The sequence below is a fragment of the Orycteropus afer genome, unplaced genomic scaffold, assembly GCF_000298275.1.
Source record: "Orycteropus afer afer isolate SDZICR_OR568_19922 unplaced genomic scaffold, OryAfe1.0 scaffold00194, whole genome shotgun sequence".
NCBI classification, from domain to species: Eukaryota; Metazoa; Chordata; class Mammalia; order Tubulidentata; family Orycteropodidae; genus Orycteropus; species Orycteropus afer.
The window spans coordinates 1,271,427-1,291,155 of NW_006921781.1; the positions used below are offsets into that span (position 1 = coordinate 1,271,427).

Here is a 19,729-nt window from a genome sequence, read left to right on the forward strand (position 1 = left end):
TGCTAACCAGAAGACTGGGGGTTCAAACCCACCAGCCACTCCTCAGAAGGAAGATGGAGCAATCTATTTCCATAGTGATACTGCCTTGGAAACCCAAGGAGGAGTCGCTATGAGTTGCGTCTGACTCGACGGCACATAACAACAACAACAACAACATGATTTTTAGTTTTGTTTCACATTGTTTCTCCACTCTACTCAGGATCTCCTGCACTGTTCCCTTTAAGAGTGGTTGACAATGGTAGCAAGGCACAATCTAGTTCTTCTGATCTCATGGTCAGATAGGCTGAGGATCACCTGATCTACCAGTCCCTTGGTAGATTGTTTCCATGTGTCTTTGGTTTTCTTCATTCTTCTTTGCTCTGGATGAGGAGAGACCCATCGCTGCATCTAGATGGCTGTTTGCAAGCTTTTAAGATCCCAGTTGTTACTCACCAAAGTACAATATGTTGTTGTTATGTGCCGTCGAGTCAGACTCGACTCATAGCAACCCCTCTTTGGGTTTCTGAGGCAATATAGGACTATGTTTTTTGTAGTACGTTATGCCAGTTGAGCTTGATGTCCCTTGTGACCATGATCCTGAGCTCTAACATAAAGAGTTGGAGATCTGGGATTGTCCGGTTTGCATTGAAATCTCAGATGGGGTCTTGCTAGCTGGATAATTTCTGGAAAGTTTACTTGGAGTTTTCATTTCTACAGTTGTAGAAGAAACAGGGTTGTGAGAATCAAAAGAGGTCATGTAAAAATGATGTGCAAAGGGCTCTGTGGTTGTGGCTTACTACACAACCAGAACTTGCTCAAGTCTCAAAAATTTAGCCAGCATGAACAACAGTTTCCCACTACTGTCAAGCCAATTCTAACTGTAAATGACCCCATATGACAGAGTAGAACTGCCCCATAGGTTTTTCCAAGGCTATAATCTTTACAAGACCAGACAACCACATCTTTCTTCCATGGAACAGCTGATGGGCTCCAACTGCCGACCTTTCAGTTAGCATGTTAGCACTCAACAATTGTGCCACCAGGGGTACTTGCACAATAGGAGTGAGGATATCCCAGTGTCAAACTCACAGCTATCACAGCAGTTTGTCCATCAGCAAAATGAATAAACTCCTTCACATGTCCCTATCTACTATATCCATTACCAGTAGATGGAATATTTTATTGACAATCAGCAGCATCATTCATCCCACTACAGTAGGTCCCAAACTTTCCTGCATATTGGAATGAGCTGGATGTTCATGGGATGTTTTGAAATATCCCAATACCCAGGTAGTACCTAATACCAATTAAATCAAAATCCAAGCTTCTAGGGTGAGGTCCAGGTATGAGCAGTTTTTAAAGACCCTCTGATGATTCCACTATATAACAAAGTTTGGGAACCATTATCCAACTTAGTCACCTGAGACCACCTTTCAACTCCTTGGTTCTAATGTATATGCAAATCTGAAATTGAGCCAAAGCTGAGAACACCAAATTAGGAACCGCTTCATCTCTCTTCAGTCAGCCTGATAATGTCCCACCCTCAACCCTTGCATGCAACTGGGAGATGTGACCCAAGAGGAGATAGAGGGAACCCTGGGGTGGGTAGGTAAGCCTAGGCTCCAGGAGAGTGCAGAAAGCCCTTCCCGAAATGGATGGTCAATACTAGTTGCTGTTGAATCAATTCCAACTCATGGTGACTCGTGTGAGAGTAGAACTGTGCTCTGTAGGGTTTTCAGTGGCTGACTTTTTGGAAGTAGGTGGCCAGGTCTTTCTTCTGAAGCACCTTGGAGTGAATTCAAAGCTCCAAACTTTTAGTTAGCTGCCAAGTACTTAACCACCCAGGGATTCCAAGGACTCCATAGGGGTAATATAAAAAGGGATTTCAAGAGCAAATTTGGCTATTTCTGGGATAACCAAAGACCAGTAGATTTCTTCACTGTAGTATTTCTCAGACTCTTTAAGTTGGAATGATGATCAATCTACAGGGTATGTTGTAGCAGCATTCCCCCTGTTAATTTTACCACAGAGACCTTTGTTTTTCTCAGAGCATTTCAAAGACTACTTCAAGAAATATACTTCGAAAAACCTACAGCAGTGGTTCTCAATGGGGATGGGGGACATTTTGCATGTGTGTTGGGGGGGGGCATGTTCAGTGTTCATTTGACAATATTTGGAGACATTGTGAGTGTCCCAGCTGGCACTGGGGTGGCTATTACTGGTATCTAGTGGGTAGAGCCAGGGATGCTGTTAAATATCCTACAATGCACAAGACAACGCCCACAACAAAGAATTATCCAGCCCCAAACGTGGTAGTTAAAAAAACCCTAGAGCTACTTCTCCCAAAGACCCACTCTTACCCCATAGCCTCAGAAACTGAAAATGATGAAGGAAGCTAGGAGGCGACAGAGGAAAAGAAAAGAAAAAAGGGACAAAGGGGAAAAGAAAAGAGAGAATAAAGAAAGCAGGAGGAAAGAAGAGACTGGGGTAGTGAATAAAAGAGAAAAATAAATCCAAAATACACTGATGTTGACTGGCTTCAGCCTCCTCATTCATGCCTTTATTATTTCTCTGAGATTAGGGAGGCCAGTAATTCTTCTCTTCAGCAGGCACCACCTCCCAGGGGAAGGTCAGGAGGACTAAGGAAGGTGGGAGACTGTCTTTGCCCGAGTGTTCTGAGTGTTCCGTGCCCCGAGCTCTGTGCCTCTGCGTGCCTCAGCGGCTTCAGATCCGGCTGGGCTTCTTAGGCTCCTTGTCCTTGGCAGGCATGAAGGCGTATAGCTCCTCGAGGAGCATCTGCATCCGCGCAGTGACTTGCGTCACCGTGTCGATGACCAGCTTTTGCTGCAGTTTCAGCTTGTTGTTCTCCCACAGGGCCTTGTTCTCCTCCTGGAAGACCCTGTGCTCCTCGCGCAGCGCGTGCAGCACCCGGTTCTCCTCCTGCAGCAGCTGGTTCTCCTCGCGGAGGACTTGGAGGTTCCGGTTCTCCTCCTCGCGCAGAGCGTGAAGCGCCTGGTTCATCTCCTGCAGCAGCTGCATGGGCTGGTCCCCTTCCGGCAGGCCCGCGCTGCCCTTACTCTGCTCCTCCTCCTCGGAAGCACTCACTAGGTTGTTGACCATTTGACGTAGGGCTCGGAGGGTCTTGGAATTGTCCTGTGCCCTGGGGTGCCCTCTAGGCTCATCGAAGGGAGAGGAGAGGCCTGTGGCCTGGTCGGGCAGCAGCCCGGGGCTGTGGGGCTCTTCGTGAGGCGAGGATACCGGTTTGTTCTCCTCCGCAGGGGCTGCCTTGTCTTCCGTCTGGGCCCAGTAGGCCCTTCTCTGCTCCAGCAGCTGCTGCAGGGTCCGGTTCTCCTCACGGAGGAGCTGTAGGGCGCTGTTCTCTTTGCTGCGCTGCACCTGTAGGGCCGAGTCCTCCTTCGAAACCTCGACTGCCATGTTATCTTTGTGCAGCGGCGCCGGGGGCGACGGCTGGGAGGTCCCGCTTTCCTCGCGGCCTAGCGCGACCTTGTGCTCCTCCCAGAAGGCCTGCAGGATCTTGTTCTCCTTGCGCAGGGTCTTGTTCTCCTCTCTCAGCGCCTTGTTCTCCTCGCGCAGGGACTTGTTCTCTTCCTGCAGCAGGTACTCTTTAGCCATCCGCCTGTGGTACAGCCTGTGGTGGAAGGAGGAGGAGGGCGAGAAGTAAGGAGACTGCAGCCGGCAGTTCTCGTTCACCCACCGCCCGTCCTGGAAGACGAACATCTCGTCGCTGAGCTGAACGCGGGGAGGGTTGTAATCCAGGTCGAGGTCAGCTTGAGAGGTGGGGCGCTCCATGGCGTCCAAGGGCACGGAGGAGAAGCGGTTCAGCGGGTATGAATGCTGGCTGACGACCCTGCGGCTCACCCTGGGCAGGGCAGCCTGCCGCGCGCACCGCGGAGTGGTGTACAAGTTGTGGAACCTCAAGAAGGGCTCAGCTGTGCTCCTCTGTGGGAGAGAACAAGAAAGGCCGGCTTTAAAGGAGGATTTGACAAACCCAGCGCTGGCTGAGACCCTAAAGTAGCCCAGTGTGGGATGCACCCTGGAAAAGAGGCAACATTGGCAACAGTTCATTTAAGTATAAGAGCATCTGGCGCAGCCACATGGGTCCCTGGGTGGCTCAACAAAGTGTTTAGCAGCTAACTGAAAGGTTAGAGGTTGGAATTCACCCAAAGGTGCCTTGGAAGAAAGACTTGGCGATCTATGTCTGAAAGATCACAACCTTTGAAAACCCTATGGAGCACAGTTCTACTCTGACACATGTGGGGCCACTGTGGGTCAAAATTAACAAGAGGGCAACTGGGTTTTGGTTTGGCCACTGTGGGCACTTTTGCACTTGACCATTTGGGATCCTCACAAGAACGTGTATTATAGGGTGGTACACTCCAAAGGCACGAACTTTAAAGTCAATCAAGTCTTTTGAGCCCTTGCCCCATCATTTACCAGTCATAAGAACCCAAACCAGTTGCAGTGAGTTGATACTGACTCATGGTGACCCCTGTATATCAGAGTAGAACTAACTGTGCTCTATAGCTTTTGAATGGCTCATTCTTCAGAAGTAGATACCAGGTCTTTTCTCTGAGGTGTCTCTGCTTGCACTGGAACCTATCTTTTCAGTCAGCAGCCAAATGTGTTAACCGTTTGCACCACTCCACCAAACCAGACTCACTGCCATCGACTCTGTTCCAACTCAGAGACCCCCATAGGGTTTCCAAAGCTGTAAATCTTTACAGAGACTGCCTCATCTTTCTTCCATGGAGTGGCTGGTAGGTTCGAACCACTGACCTTTTGGTTAGCAGCCAAATACCTTAACCACTACACCACCAGTGCCTAAGGCATTTGACTGCTAACCAAAAGTCTGGCCGTTCAAGCCTTCCAGCCACTCCATGGAAGGAAGACTGGGCAATCTACTTCTGTAAAGATTTACTGCCTCAGAAACCCAATGGGGGTCGCTGTGAGCTAGTATCAACTCAATGACAGTGGGTGGGTTAGAAACTTCAAACAAGGTCTGACAATTAAGCAGAAGGGCCCAGCTTGGCTCGGTCACCAGTGTATACCTGGGAAATGGAACTAAATTCCTCTGTGCCTCAGCTTCCTCATCTCTAGGATGGGGTTGATGATCTCTAACTCACAGCTTTGCTGTGAGAATTAAATGATAATGCATTCAATGTGCTAGTTGTGGAGCCTGGTTTCTGAAAGCGTTGCATGAATAGTGTCTCTTGTAACACTACCTTAATAGCCATTGTCAGTTGTGTGACAGATGAAGAAACCGAGTCCCAGGAAGTGAATCACTTGTCTAGACTCCAGAGTCTTCTTGCAGGCTGGGTCAAGGATGGAACTTACATTTTTTTCCTTACCAAGCCACCTGGGATCATAGTGTGGACACCTGCAATACTCAGGAAAAGCCAGAAAACACCACCTCTCTAGGAAGAAGATGTAACTCTCTTAAATGAATCAGGCACCTAAAGGTGGATTTCTCCAGAAGGTGGAATGCATGGGTACATCCCCGGCAAGCACCAACACTTGTGGGTGAGTAATTCACCACAGTGGCCTTGAACCTTAAGACACTGCATGAAAAGGAGATCCTGTCCACAGAGCTTCAATTCAACCTGCCAGTGGCTTTCACACTTCCCTGAACAGAAGAATGACCTGAGTGAGATTGAAGAGAGATTTCTGAGTCCTCCATCTGCAGTCTTATTCACTCAACCTGGGATACAGTTCTGGAATCTGTATCATCAGCTCCCATGGGTGTTTTTGCTGCAGATGATCAGGACTTCTCTCAGTCAGGTAAAAGGGGCAGTTTGCCCAGGTGAAGGTACACCAGACTGGGACCACAAACTTTGGATTCTCATCCTGGTTCTGTCATCGATGGGCAGAGTGACAATGAAGAGCTCTCTCACCCTCTCTGAGATGCCTGTTTATTACTGTTAAAAAAGTGTTCCTGGGTGGCACATATGGTTAAGTGCTTGGTTACTAGCCAAAATGTTGGCGGTTCGAACCTACTCAGAGGTACCTCAGAAGAAAGGACTGGCAATCTGCTTCCAAAAGGTCATAGCCTAGAAAACCCTATGGAGCAGTTCTGCTCTGCATACATGGTATCACTATGAGTTGGAATAGACTCAAAGGCTACTAACAACAAAAACAACAGCAAAAAGGAGGAAATTAGACACCTTGATCTCAAAGGCACCTTCCCAACATCGAAAGTCAATGAAATGTGCCCGTAAAATGGAAGCATGCTTAGTTCACAACACCATTGTGAGGCTTGAATGTAATAATGAGTGAAAAAGTATTTTTAAAGCTGCCAACTGCTATAGTAATATAAGATACTGTTATCAAGAGAAGTAGATTTCACTAATGGAAGAATTCTGAGATGTATTCAAAACAGTGATGGACACCTGGAAACTACCTTGGAGAAGAGGTGACAGTTGCAACAGTGAATTCAAATAAAAATAAGATCTGATAGCTACTTCAAAAGACACCAAAACATTCCATCCAAGTACATTTGAAATGCCCCCCAAATATCAAGTCCTCATTTCTCAGGTTTTATTACTTGATTCTACAATCAATGCCAATGGAAGCAGTAGTCAAGACATCAAAAGATGTATTGCATTGGGCAAATCTGTTGCAAAAGACCGCTTTCAAGTGTTAAAGAGCAAAGATACCTCCTTGAAGACTAAGATGCGCCTTACCCAAACCATGGTATTTTCAGTCACCTCACATGCATGTGAGAGCTGGACAATGAATTAAGAAGACTGAAGAAGAGTTGATGCTTTTGAGTTGTGGTGTTGGCGAAGAATGCTGAAGGTACCATGGACTGCAAAAAGAACTAACATATCTGTCCTGGAAGAAGTGCAGCTGGAATGCTTCTTGGAAACGAGAATGGCCAGACTGCATCTCACCTACTCTGGTCATATTGTCAGAAGGGACCATTCTCTGGAGAAGGATGTCATGCTTGGTAAAGTGGAGGGTCAACAAAGGAAAGGAAGGTCCTTGACAAGATGGATTGACACGGTGGCTGCAATGATGGACTCAAGTATAGCAGGGATCATATGGCTGGCACAGGACTGAGCAGTGTTTCATTCTGTTATGGTACATAAGGTTGCTATGATTTGGAGACAACTCGATAGCACATAACAAGAACAAACAACATTTCTCAGGTTATTTCACAATTTTACAGATAGAGAAGATGGGAAACAAGTTGCTTATCTACATACATATATAGAGATAATGTAATTTGCCAAGGACATACAGTTGGTTAGGATTTTTTCTTTTTTTTCAATTGTGTTTTGGGTGAAAGTTTACAGAGCAAATTTATTTTCCATATGGCAATTCATACACATTTTGTTTCATGACACTGACTGCAATTCTTCACATTGTGACAGCTCTCTTCCCACTTCCCCCCTATAGTTACCTCTTCCCTGTGTCCTCCTTTCCTATGCATTCTTGCCCTCTGAGCTATCTCCCTGTGCAAATACTGCCCTTCTCTTCTGTGAAAAGTTGGTTAGGATTTTTAAGACCCAAAGAGCTAGATAAATAGAAAGCACAGTTATAAGCCATTAACTTTGCAATAAGGGCATGCCAGTAGTTTTGTAAGGATATGCTTAATCTTCCAGATAGTGAGGGTGGGAGGACATTCTGCAGTCAGCTTCTTATTTAAATAAATTCAGCCTCCCTGGTTTATCCATGCCCCAATTAGGGGAGGACATTGGCTCTGGTGTGATCAGAAGAACACAGACCAGAGTTGATAGTCCAGGCAAGCATTTTCCTTGTAAGCTTCAGGTCCTTTGATGCCAGTGAATAAGGGGTGACTCTTGAGAGGTCCCTGTTTGCACTGGAACCTGTACAGAGCTCCATCTCAGCAGGATCTTGCTCTAGAAGATGTTGTTATTGTTACTGGCTGCCATTAAGTCAGCCTGGACTCCCACGCACAATGGAATGAAATGCTGCCCCAGTCCTGCACCATCCACATGGTTGGTTGTGGATCAGACCTTTGTGATCAATGGGGTTCTTATTGGCTGATTTTCAGAAGTGGATTGCCAGGCCTTTCTTCCTAGTCTATCTTAGTCTGGAAGCTCCACTGAAATCTGTTCAGCATTATAGCAACATACAGGCCCCCACTGACAATTGGGCAGTGGCTAAAAGTGGGAACAGAACCTGGGTCTTCAGCATGGAAGACGTGAATTCTACTATCAAACTACCACAATCACCCTAGAAGATATTCTCATGGGAAAATGTGGTTTTAGTCAACAGAGAAGGGAAGAAGGAAACAAATAGTGAGGCCCAGTTTTGTGCTTTTCCCTGAGCTGAGCATTTCACCACCTGAATTCATTTAATCCTCACAGCTCTGACTTACAAGGTGTTACTATTCCCATTTTATGGATAGGGAAACTGAAACTCAGAGAAGCTGAATAGCCAACACTAGGCCCCTCACTAAGACACAAGCCCTGGTCTGGTTCCCTGAACTTGTCACCTGGCAAATCACCATGGTTTTATCAAAGGACTGGGTATACTTTGGGGATCAAGATATTTTTTCTTAATTTTTTATTATGCAAAATTCCAAACATATACAAAAGGAGAGCAAATAGCCTAATAAATTCCCATGTGCCCAGCATCCCTTCACCTCAGCAATTAGCAAATGAAGGCCAAACTTGTTTTAGCCAACCTCCACCCAAGTCTACAACTGTGCCCCATCACTGGGTTATATTAAAGCAAATCACAGGCCGCATGTCATTTTCTCCGTCAATACTTGAGTGTGTATCTTTTTTACATAGCCACAAAACCATTGTTATTGTTATTGTTAGGTACCCTTGAGTGAATTCCAACTCATAGTGACCTTATTAGTCAGAGTAGAGCTGCCCTATAGGATTTCCAAGGCTGTAATCTTTATGGAAGCAGACTGCCACGTCTTTCTCCTGTGGAGTGGATAGTAGTTTCAAACCATTGTCCTTTCAATTAGCAGCCCAGCACTTAGCCCATGAAAAAATTGGTAGTGATCTCTCGATATTAGCAAAGACTGAGTCAGAGTTCAAATTCTCCCAATGTCTCATAATATTTTCACTATTGCTTTGGTTTAGTCAGAGAGATTTTCTTCCTGATCCAACTGAGCATTCAAGGACAACTCACTAATAATTTATGCCAGAATGACTTTTCCATCATCCCATTCAGCTGCTTTTATTCTGTATCCACATCCTAAACAGAGAACCCAGGGAATTTTTGACTGTCTTCTCAACAGGATTGCATTAAATAAAACCTTACCCTCACTGTGGATGATATGGAGATTGGGTCAACATCCTTGTACTCCCCATGATGGTGACCTTGGTCACATCCTCTCATTCTCTGGTCTTGGTTTCTGCTTCTGTATCATGAAGGTTGGAGATATTATCTCTAAGTGCCCTCTTGTTGAACTTTCTCTGGTCCAGTGGTTCATGTTTGTATAGCATCACTATGGCCCCAGCCCTGATGAGCCAGCATCTTCTTTAACCAATCTAGTTGGCATCTTGTTCCCACTCTTAAGTGGTCAGTGCTCCCAAGGCAGACCCTGTGCCTTCTCTGTTTTGTCCCCATAACACCTACTCCAGAAAATGGTGATGGACTAACAGGTCCCCTTTATTTCCTTAACCAGGAAACCAAATAGTCATCTTATTACTCAGCCCTGCTCACTTTCTTCTTATCCTCAAACAAGACCAACATAATGGCCAAATTCAGCATTATTCATGGCTTAGTTTCTCAGAACAATAATATTTTTTTAAAATATTTGTGTGTTTACTTTAATGAGTATTAGACAAATATGCCTATTTCATCAAACCATAATTAGGAGTTTGCACCATGGGCACTGCAGTTAACACATTAACTGCTAACCAAAAGATTGCAGGTGTGAGTCCACTCAGAGGTACCTTGGCAAAAAGGCCTGACAATCTACTTCTGAAAAGTCATCAGAAAAATCTGTAGATCACAGTTCTTCTCTGATACACATGGAGTTGTCATTAGTCAGAGTCAACATGACAGCAACTGGTTTTAAAATCCAATGAGTATTATCCAGGTGTGACTGAAATAAGCAGTGCCTTTTCCACTTTTGAAAGAGAGAAGATTTAAAGGAAAAAATAAGTAATACAGGCATCTTCAGATAGGACATGAATCATTACTGAACTTTGGACTAACATTGAGCCAAGACAACTTCTTTCTTGTAGCATTTCACTGATTCTGATCAGGCTTACCCAGACTTAGTCCTCAGAAAAAAGAACTTTTTGGTCTTGTGAAAACTCCTCACCCTAGTTGTGCTCCTGCTCTGAATGTTCTTTCACTGATTCTTAGTCCACATTCATTTATCAATGAATCAAGGAATATTAATTTAGCATCTACTGTGTCCCCAAGCTCTCTGACTCTGCTTTCATGGAACTTCTAATCAATTTGAAAGATCGGTGAATAGCACCAATTATTTCTTGTTGCAGATGAGTCAAGTCACAGTGTAACAAGCATTAATGCGGGCATGGTGCAGAGAACAGGACTGGGCATCATGAAACCTGAAGAGTCCTGGCTCTGCATTGTGCAGTTGCATGCCCTTTACCAAGCACTTAACACCCACGCCTCAGTTTCCATATCTATCTAGAAAATGTAGATGCTAACATGATTCAAAGAGCCACTCCATGTGATTGTGCAGGTTGTCCACTGCCCAACACTAGGGCATACCATTCACAACTATTACTACAGTGCCCAACCTGGCTAACATCTGTCTTTATTTACTACAAAGTTCAAAACAAAATACGTGACATTTGCTTTATATATAAAGAACTACAAACATGCAAGAATGGTTACCTTGCATACAGAATGGAGGTTGCTTACCATTTCTTTAGAGGAAGATAGTTTAGAACAAGAAGAAGGAAATAACACTTACTGAATGACTATTATGTGCCAGATGATGTGCTGATTGCTTTACATATTCATAAATAATATCTTACCAAAAAGAGTTGGCATGGAAATAGACTCTATCCAAGATCACATAGCTGGCAAGGGGCCAGAATCATGGTTTAAAACCAGGATATCTGACTCCACACTCCATGTGAATTCAAGCACTTCGTAATGCCAGGATATTTTCTTTTGTATGTGTTGATATCATTGCATCTCAGTGGTTCTCTTATGTCCTGTTTCCTCTTCCCCCATGAATAATTTGCAATTCTCTCCAGACAGTGACCTATCTTTTATTTCTTTGGCACTAGCCCTGGGAATTAGCAGAACACACTTCACATACAGTGGAGGCTGAAAGAGTTCCTGCCAATGATTAATTAACCAGAATAAACTGCAAGATAAGAAGGACGTGTGAGGCTCAACTAGCTGAAACTGTTAATATCCTACCATTTAGAGCCACAAAAGTGGTGATTTCATGTCTTAATATATCTGGCAAAGCTATACCCTCATTTCAATTCATGTTTAAAGCTTTAAAATAGTAGTCACAGTGCAGAACTGTTACAACATGGTGCATACTTAGTCTATTGACAGTGGGTTTTTCTCCATTTGAATTCCACAGAACCCTAGGATCATCTGTTTACTCTTTAAAGGAAACTGCCTCCATGCACACAAGCATGCTAGTTATCCAATTCATCATCCTATGCTTATACTCAAATGAGGATACCCATGGTATAGATACCCAGACCAGTTGCTGTTGAGTTGATTCCAACTCATGATCCTGCTACATGTGTTGGAGTACAACTGTGTTGTATAGAGTTTTCAGTGGCTGATTTCTCAGAAGTAGATCACCAGGCCTTTCTTCGCACTCAGAGATTTTAATCCAATGAGGGTAGAGGCCCAAAATCCCCAGTAACTTTGGGGTCAGAAGTTTCATTTTTGAATGCTCTTGAGAATCGCATGATTCAGAGCCGTCTCAGATGGTTGTGCAGGTCTCAGAATGTCACCTCTAAAATAAACCTAAACATAATTGTTCTATTTCATGGAATTGCTGGGAGAGGGCATGACAGTGCTAGGTAAGCTGTCATAAAGACCAAACAGATGGGCAGTTTTACTGTTAGGATTTAAACATTCCTGGCCCAAAGCACTACAGTGTTTGTTGGATATAATTCTTTCTGAAAGGGTTTTTCAAAAAGTGAACATCTAGATTAAGAAAATACATGAATATATAATATCTAAAGCTTCGTTCCAAACTAAAACCAAAGTCACTGCCATCAAGTCAATTCTGACTCATAGAGACCCCCATTGGGTTTCCAAGGAGCAATTGGTGGGTTCAAACCACTGAACTTTCTGGTTATCAGCCAAATGCCTTAATCATTACACCACCCACATTTAAAGCCAGTTCTTCCCCATTAGGTCCTTTCAGCCAGTGGTATCACTGGGTTGATTTTATAAGGTGAGCTAATCTGCCGTTGATGTCCTCAAGTCCTGACATGAGGTCTGTGTCAATAAAAAGCCTTCTGAATGCTCCAGAAAGGTTTTCCTGGTTTGTTGAGTGGTCAAACGAGCTGGGAGACAGAGTGTATGCCAGTGTGGTCCAAGTTTCCCATAAAGGAAAGGACTGTCTCTTTCTTGGTCTCTGTGAAATGCCCTTGCATGTGGACACAGACCCAGGAAGAGGGTCTTTGTGGAATAATGGAATATGAGAATAGATATGGGATGATTGACTATAGTATGCATAAAAGTCTCTGGGTTACCATGCCCAGCCAATGGTTACCATGCCCAGCTGCTTACCAAAAGGTTGACAGAGGTGCCTCAAAAGAAAGCCTGGTGATCTACTTCCAAAAAATCAACCATTGAAAACCCTGTGGAATACAGTTCTACACTGACACACATGAGGGAGCTATGAGTCAGAGTCAACTCAATGGCAACTTGTTTTATGTCCCATTGAGGAACATAGAAAGGCCACCAAGAGACTCTGCCCTAAAGGAGCAATGTGTTTATGTTGTGACAGGATGATGCATTAGTGCAGGGGAACCAGAAAGGGCCCTGAGCACAAACATCTCCCTGAAATCCCACCTCTGGGCTGCATCCTTCCTTAGCATTAGGCATGGCCCATTCCCTGGCACCTCCTTTTCAAATGTGAAGGGAGATGCTCACAGTCACCAACAATGGTGTGTCTGTGTCAGATATCTGATCTCCAACTGGAGAGCATGGGGGAAGAAACCAACTGAAAGGGGTGAGTCAAAGGGCAGAGAGAAGGTGATAAGATGAATGTCACTTCCTGGTGCCAAAGGGTTTCTAAGGAACAGATCTCTCTGAGTGGGACCTTTAGGAGTATAGTTTTCTGGGGTTGGTGGCTGGCCATCTAAAGAGTTTGTGGGTAGGACTGAACAGTGACTGGCTAGGCTTAGCTGACAGGCACTGCATTCTTCTTTCCACTCCTGACTACCATAGGCCAGAGAGATGTCCAAATGCCCTTGGGAAAGTCCAATTCTATTGATCAGTGTTTTTGAATACCTACTTTGGCAATATTACTGAGGGTTGTGTCGGTGGTTCAGTGGTAGAATTCTCACCTTCTATAGGTAAGACCCGGGTTTGATTCCCAGTCAATGAACCTCAGGTGCAGTTACCACCTGAGTGGAAGCTCACATGTTGCTATGATGCTGAACAGGTTTCAGTGGAGCTTCCAGACTGAGACAGACTGGGAAGAAAAGCCTGACCACCTACTTCTGAAAATCAACCAATGAAACCCTATTGGTCACAATAGTCTGATCCCAACCACAATGATGGGGATGGTGTAGGACTGGGCAGCTTTTTGTTCTGTTGTACATGGAGTCCCAAGGAGTTGACAGTCCTTATGATTTGGAGGACCAACTAGATGGCAGCTAATAACAATAAGACCAGAGAATATTCAGCCATTTGAGGTGTTTTTGAGACAGATGAAGCTGAGCCCACACGCTACCAGCTTTCAGACAAGATTACAAGGCTGACTTTCATTATTATATTTTTAAATTAACTCAGCTCCTAACTACCCTGATAAAGTCAATGTCTGTTTTAATAAATTCTAGCAAGCAAAAGGGTAATTCCAAGGCAATGTATGATTGCTTTTTTTAGAATTACACTATTAGCAGCAAAGAAGATAGAGAAGATGTTACATGTGGTAGTTTTAGAAAAACATCTAGCACAGAATCTCCTGAAATCTTCCTGTGAACAGTTACTCAAACTGGCAGATACGGGTACTTTCAGTGAGATTCCATAGCTTCTGTAGAAGCTCAGACAAAGTGCAACATGAAAAAAAGGCAATCCCATGGGTAAAAGGGCCACAGGCAAGGCCTGTCAGCACTGCTTCTGACCCAATGTAGATCCTTCATCAAAGAACTGGGAGTCAACAGAACCTTTATGAAATTCACAGATAGCACTTACTGAGGCAATGTGGACAGTGCCTGTGAGAATGGAATCATTATGTGCAAAAGGAACCAGGAGGTCAGCTAGCTTGGGCAGGAAATAAGTGTTGGCTTGCAAGTTAATGTACAGGAGGGAAATAGATCAGCAACACAAATATTTAACATGAAGAAGAAAAACTGGAAATCAATAAGACCTGAAAAGACCTAAGGGTGATCACAAATAGTGAATTGTAGGCATTTGCAGCTTAAATTGTAGGCATGGGGAAGCTTAAACACCCAGCGTGATTGGGAGCTGGGAGGCCAGAGGCACTGTTGGAGCTGCTGCTGCATTTCCCTTCTAGGAGTAGATTCAGGTCCCAGAATAAAGCAGCCTGTGCAGAACACGTGGAGAGGTCAGAAATGGACAGGTAAGATGCGAGGAATCTGTCTCCTAGAAGTAGACTCATAGCTCTAAGACATGACCTGGCCCAGCCCCTCATGGCACAGTGGAGCCCATAGGCATTGATCTGGGTCCCAGACCCTAATTCCAGCTCTGCCATTACTACGGGGGTTACTGGGATTTCCAGTTCCGAGAGCTATAAAATATCTGCTTCACACCTATATGGTCCCATGTTGGGCACATAGTGTGATGTCCTAATTCCTCCTCCCCTTGTTTCCCAGATGATACTTTCCCCAAACCCTTCTCATTTTCTGATACAGATGCTTCAGAGAATTTTTGGTAGATTTAGCCAGTACACTGAGGCCCCTGGGTGGCTCGAACAGTTTGCATTCTCCTGCTAAACCTAGGCGATAGTGGTTTGAACCCACCCTGTGATACCACTGAAGAAACGCCTGGGAAATCTGCTTGTGTAAATATTGTTGGTGTTTTGTGCCATCGAGTTGATTCTAAGTCGTAGCTACAGGACAGAGTAGAACTGCCCCATGGGCTTTTCCAGGCTGTACTGTTTATGAGAGCAGATCACCAAGACTTTCTCCTCCAGAGCCACTGTAAAGATGACAAACAAGAAAACCCTACGGAGGAGTTCTACTATGTAACACATGGGGTAGCCAGAAGTCAGAATTGGCTGTCTGAGTTTGGTTGTTGTTGCTGTGGTTTTTGTCTTTTTGCTTTTTTGGTGGGGGTTAGCCAGCATACCAATTGTGCTCAACTGTGGTATAGGGAGGCTCAGTTCATTTACAGTTATAGATGCCCAAACCCTTCACCTACAACATCCAGCTAGAGCATCTCTGGCAGCTTCTGTATCTGGGGTATGCTTGTGCCCTCTTAGGAGGTTATCCATGAGGCCATCATTAGCCCATCTAGGGTGTATATGCCCACACAGCGGGCATCCTTTCATTCCGTCTGCCCCTTTTCCCAAGACTCAGCAGCACCCCCAGCTCATGCAGCAAGGAAAGTGAGCAGCCCCAGAACAAGCTCCAAACTTCTTAACCACTCTCCACTTCCATTTGCCTTCACTTCTCCTCCATTGCTGGGCTTGTTTCTGGGGGTGAGGGAGGGACCTTCAAGCTAAGCATAGATGGGAGCAATCTATCTTTCCAATCCCTGTACCCCATGACCAAATCCTATACCCACCTCCAGATTAGAACCCTCTATGTCTTAGCAATGCAAAGATCAATTTATAGGACCTATGAAGGAACCAAACTGCTCCAATTGGAGATGAAGAGGCCAAACTAACAACATGCATATTTCAAGTGGAATCAGACTTAACACAGGGCTTCCAGAGTTATAGAAACCCCTTGGTGAGTCATCCTGTCTAAAGATCAAGAGAAAGTTATTTGATATTCTGACTAAGCGTTGTGAGGTAAAATGGATAGAGAAATGGCTGTTCATTAGAAAGTTATACCAACCAAAAGAAAACCAACCAACCAACCCACTGCCATTGAGTCAATTTCAACTCATAGCAACTCCAGAGGACAGAGCAGAACTGCTCCATACAGTTTCCAAGGCTGTAAATCTTTACAAAGCAGACTGCCACATCTTTCTCTTACAGAGTGGCTGGTGGGTTCAGACCTCCACTCTTTTGGTTAGCAGCTGAGCACTTAACCACCATGTCACCGGGGCATGTCCAGAAAGTTATAAGGATAATATAGAAACAAATATCCAGAATTATTTCTTGTCCTATTATTTTCCCCTCCTGCTGAACAAACTTGCCTAGATTGTTAAAATTATCTTCCAACTATACAAATGATAACATATAAATAGAAGTCCCTGGATGAAGAAAATCATTTGCATGAACCTACTAACCAAAAGGTTGGCGGTTTGAGCCCAGCAGAGGCACCACAGAAGGAAGGCCTGGCGATCTACTTCTGTAAAGATAACAGCCAACAAAACTCTATAGAGCTTATTTATAATCTGTAACACATCAGGTCACCGTGAGTGAGAATCAGCTTGATGGCAATGTGTTTAGTTTTTTGGTTTGTACAAGGAATGGGAGTCCCAGGGTGCTGCAAATGGTTAACAAGCACAACTGCTCACCAAAAGGTGGGCAATTCAAATCCTGCCAGGGGCATTTTGGAAGAAGGCAATCTAATTTCTAAAAATCAGCCAGTGAAAACCCTATGGAGCACAGTTCTATTCTGACACACATGGGGTCACCATAAATCAGAAATGACCCCAAATAATGGTAAAGATTTTCTTTCTAATCATGTACTTCTTCTGAAAACTCTTAAGAGATAATTTTAGGAAAATGAAAACAATATAGGATGTCCCCTGGTAATTGAGCCTCCTCTTACACATTCCTGGGTAGGCTTTCAGATAGTTACCTCTGCATTTGATTCCTCCACCCTACATTTCAGCCCCTCTGACTGCTCCGCCATAGTCCTCAAACAGGGCCTTAGGTGCCTCTGAAGAAACTAGGTTGCCCCTTTGTGACATAGCAGCAACAGGAATCCAATCAAGAGGACTCCGCCAAGGAAACAGCAGGAGGAAATCTGGGTCTTTCAAGCCTGCTGGGACTTCATTAATTCTTTGGCCTCTGCCTGAATCCCTCAAAAAATCAGGTCCATACTCCTCTTAAACCTTCTTCTGTCTTTGGTACATAAAAACCAGTTGCCATTGAGTTACTCCAACTCATGGAGACACTACATGTGTCAGAATAGAACTGTGCTCCACAGAGTTTTCAATGGCTGAATTTGGGGAAGTAAACTACCAGGTCTTTCTTCTGAGAAGCCTCTGGGTAAACTTGAACCTCCAACCTTTCGGTTAGCAGTCAAGCACTTAACCATTTTCACTACCTAGGAACTCCTCTTGATACGTTGTTGTTTGCTGTCAAATTGATTCTAGCTCATAGTTACCCTCAAGGATAGACCAGAAGTGCCCCATAGGGTTTTCCTGGGCTATAATCTTTCCAGATCAGACTGTAACATCTTTCTCCCACAGACTGGTCAGTAGGTTCAAACCGCCAGCCTTTTGGTTAGCAGTTGAATGCTTAACCATTGCATCACCAGAGCCCCTTCTCTAATACATGTTGTTGTTGTTGTTACGTGCCGTGGAGTCGGACCCGACTCATAGTGACCCCTCCTTGGGTTTCTGAGGCAGTTTCACTGCGGAAGTAGATTGCCCCATCTTACCTTCCAAGGAGTGGCTGCTGGGTTTGAACCGCCAGCCTCCTGGTTAGCAGTCAAGTGCCTTAGCCACTATGCTACAAGAGCTCCCTCTTTAATACATAGCTGGCTTTAATTCTTTTGACACCTCCAAATAACCTTAGTCTGTGTACTGGGTCTCCTCATGAATTTGTTCCAAGACTCATTCCTAATTCTGCCCCAGAAATCCAGACTGGGTCATTTCAGAGTGTCATAGAAATTTTAAAAGTGAGAACTGGAAAGTCTAACTGAATGATTTAGCCCCATCCTCTTCAGGTGGAGGCAAAACCCAAGTCTGAGAGAGGCAAAATTGCCTTCCCCAAGCACAGCTGGTCGGCAACCAACCTAAAACTAGAATCTAAGGTGCTGACTACTTCACTTGTTACTCAACATCATGCTAGAGTTTGGAAAGAGGAGGGGTAGTCTGGCTAACACAGGTAGGTTACACCTTCTGTCACACTCCCTACCTGAAGTAGAAACACATTGATTGGAATGTCTGGGTTTTCAGATCTGGTAACTCTGTTTCTTGTAAAATTTGGCCAGGAGTTCTGTGAAAAAGAGAAAATAAGACTTCTGTTTTCCAACCTCTGGGCCTCAATAGTATAACTGAAAAACGTAGGACTTTCTACTCCTTTATTCCCCCTGGGCCATCATGGACATTATGAAAATCTAAGTCTAAAAGAACGTGTGGATGATGTCTGGTAAAATGCTTTATCAGTCTCTGAACAGAAATAGGACAGATATTTTCTCTGAAGTAAAAGCCACCCAGAAGTCTTTGAACCACAGGTAGCCATCCTACATCCTTGTCTAACATTATTTCTATCTCAAGTAAAAAAGGCATACCAGCGTGAGGTGCCACGTATAGGTTTGATGCAGAAGTTGGTCATCCAAACACTGAGAACATTCCAGAGGTGACATCACAAAACACTATGGTGTTTTTCAGGGCTCATGGTTTTTCTCTGAGCATAACAAGACAGAATAAGGCATCTGAGGGCCAGGAAGAGCTTGCCTCTGGCTGTGTCCACACATCTGGCCAGGTCAGTATGACACACAATAGCCCAAACATTAACCCCTATTTGGTCATCCCCACTGCCGTTCACATCCTCACTGCCAGGCTGTGCTGAGATTCCTTCCCTCTCCAGACATGGCATCTTCTACGTGGAGCTGTATAAAGAGGCAGGAACCCAAATTGAACTCTGCCCAGACCAAGGATGAAATGTACAAACAGCATCAAGATCATAAGGCTGACATCTGGGCTTTGTCAGCCCAGCCCCTTGAGCAAACTTTCCCCACCTTTTCACCTTCAACTTATTTGTGTCTTTGTGCCTAAGGTGTTTCTTTTGTAGACAGCATGTTGTTGTTGCTAGGTGCCAACAAGTCTCTCTGATTCATAGTGACCCTATGTACAACAGAATGAAACACTGCTCAGTCCTGTGTCAGCCTCACAATCCCTGCTATACCTGAGCCCATTGTTGCAGCCACTGTGTCAATCCATCTCGTCAAGGGCCTTCCCCTTCTTCCATGACCCTCCACCCTACCAAGTATGATATCCTTCTCCAGGGAATGGTCCCTTCTGAAAACATGACCAAAGTTGGTGAGACGAAGTCTGGCCATTCTTGCTTCCAATGAGCATTCTGGCTGCACTTCTTCCAGGACAGATTTGACAGTTATTCTGGCAGTCCATGGTACTTTCAGTATTCTTTGCCAAACCACAACTCAAAAGCATCAACTCTTCTTCAGTCTTCCTTATTCATTGTCCAGCTTTCACACGCATATGAGGTAATTGAAAATACTGTGGTTTAGGTTACTTGCACCTTAATCTTCAAAGAGACACCTTTGCTCTTCAGCTC

At 44.5% G+C, this 19,729-nt stretch overlaps 1 protein-coding gene across 1 annotated transcript; it reads right to left on the reverse strand.

Moving 5' to 3' along the window:
* Positions 1-2,703: 2,703 nt before the first annotated feature.
* CBY2 (chibby family member 2) lies at positions 2,704-18,797 on the reverse strand. The gene is made up of 3 exons (XM_007947814.1): positions 18,723-18,797; positions 18,347-18,427; positions 2,704-3,939 (listed from the first exon to the last, which is right to left on the reverse strand). Exons 1-3 carry the CDS (start codon positions 18,795-18,797, stop codon positions 2,704-2,706), a joined length of 1,392 nt encoding a protein of 463 aa, XP_007946005.1.
* Between the last annotated feature and the right edge of the window lie 932 nt (positions 18,798-19,729).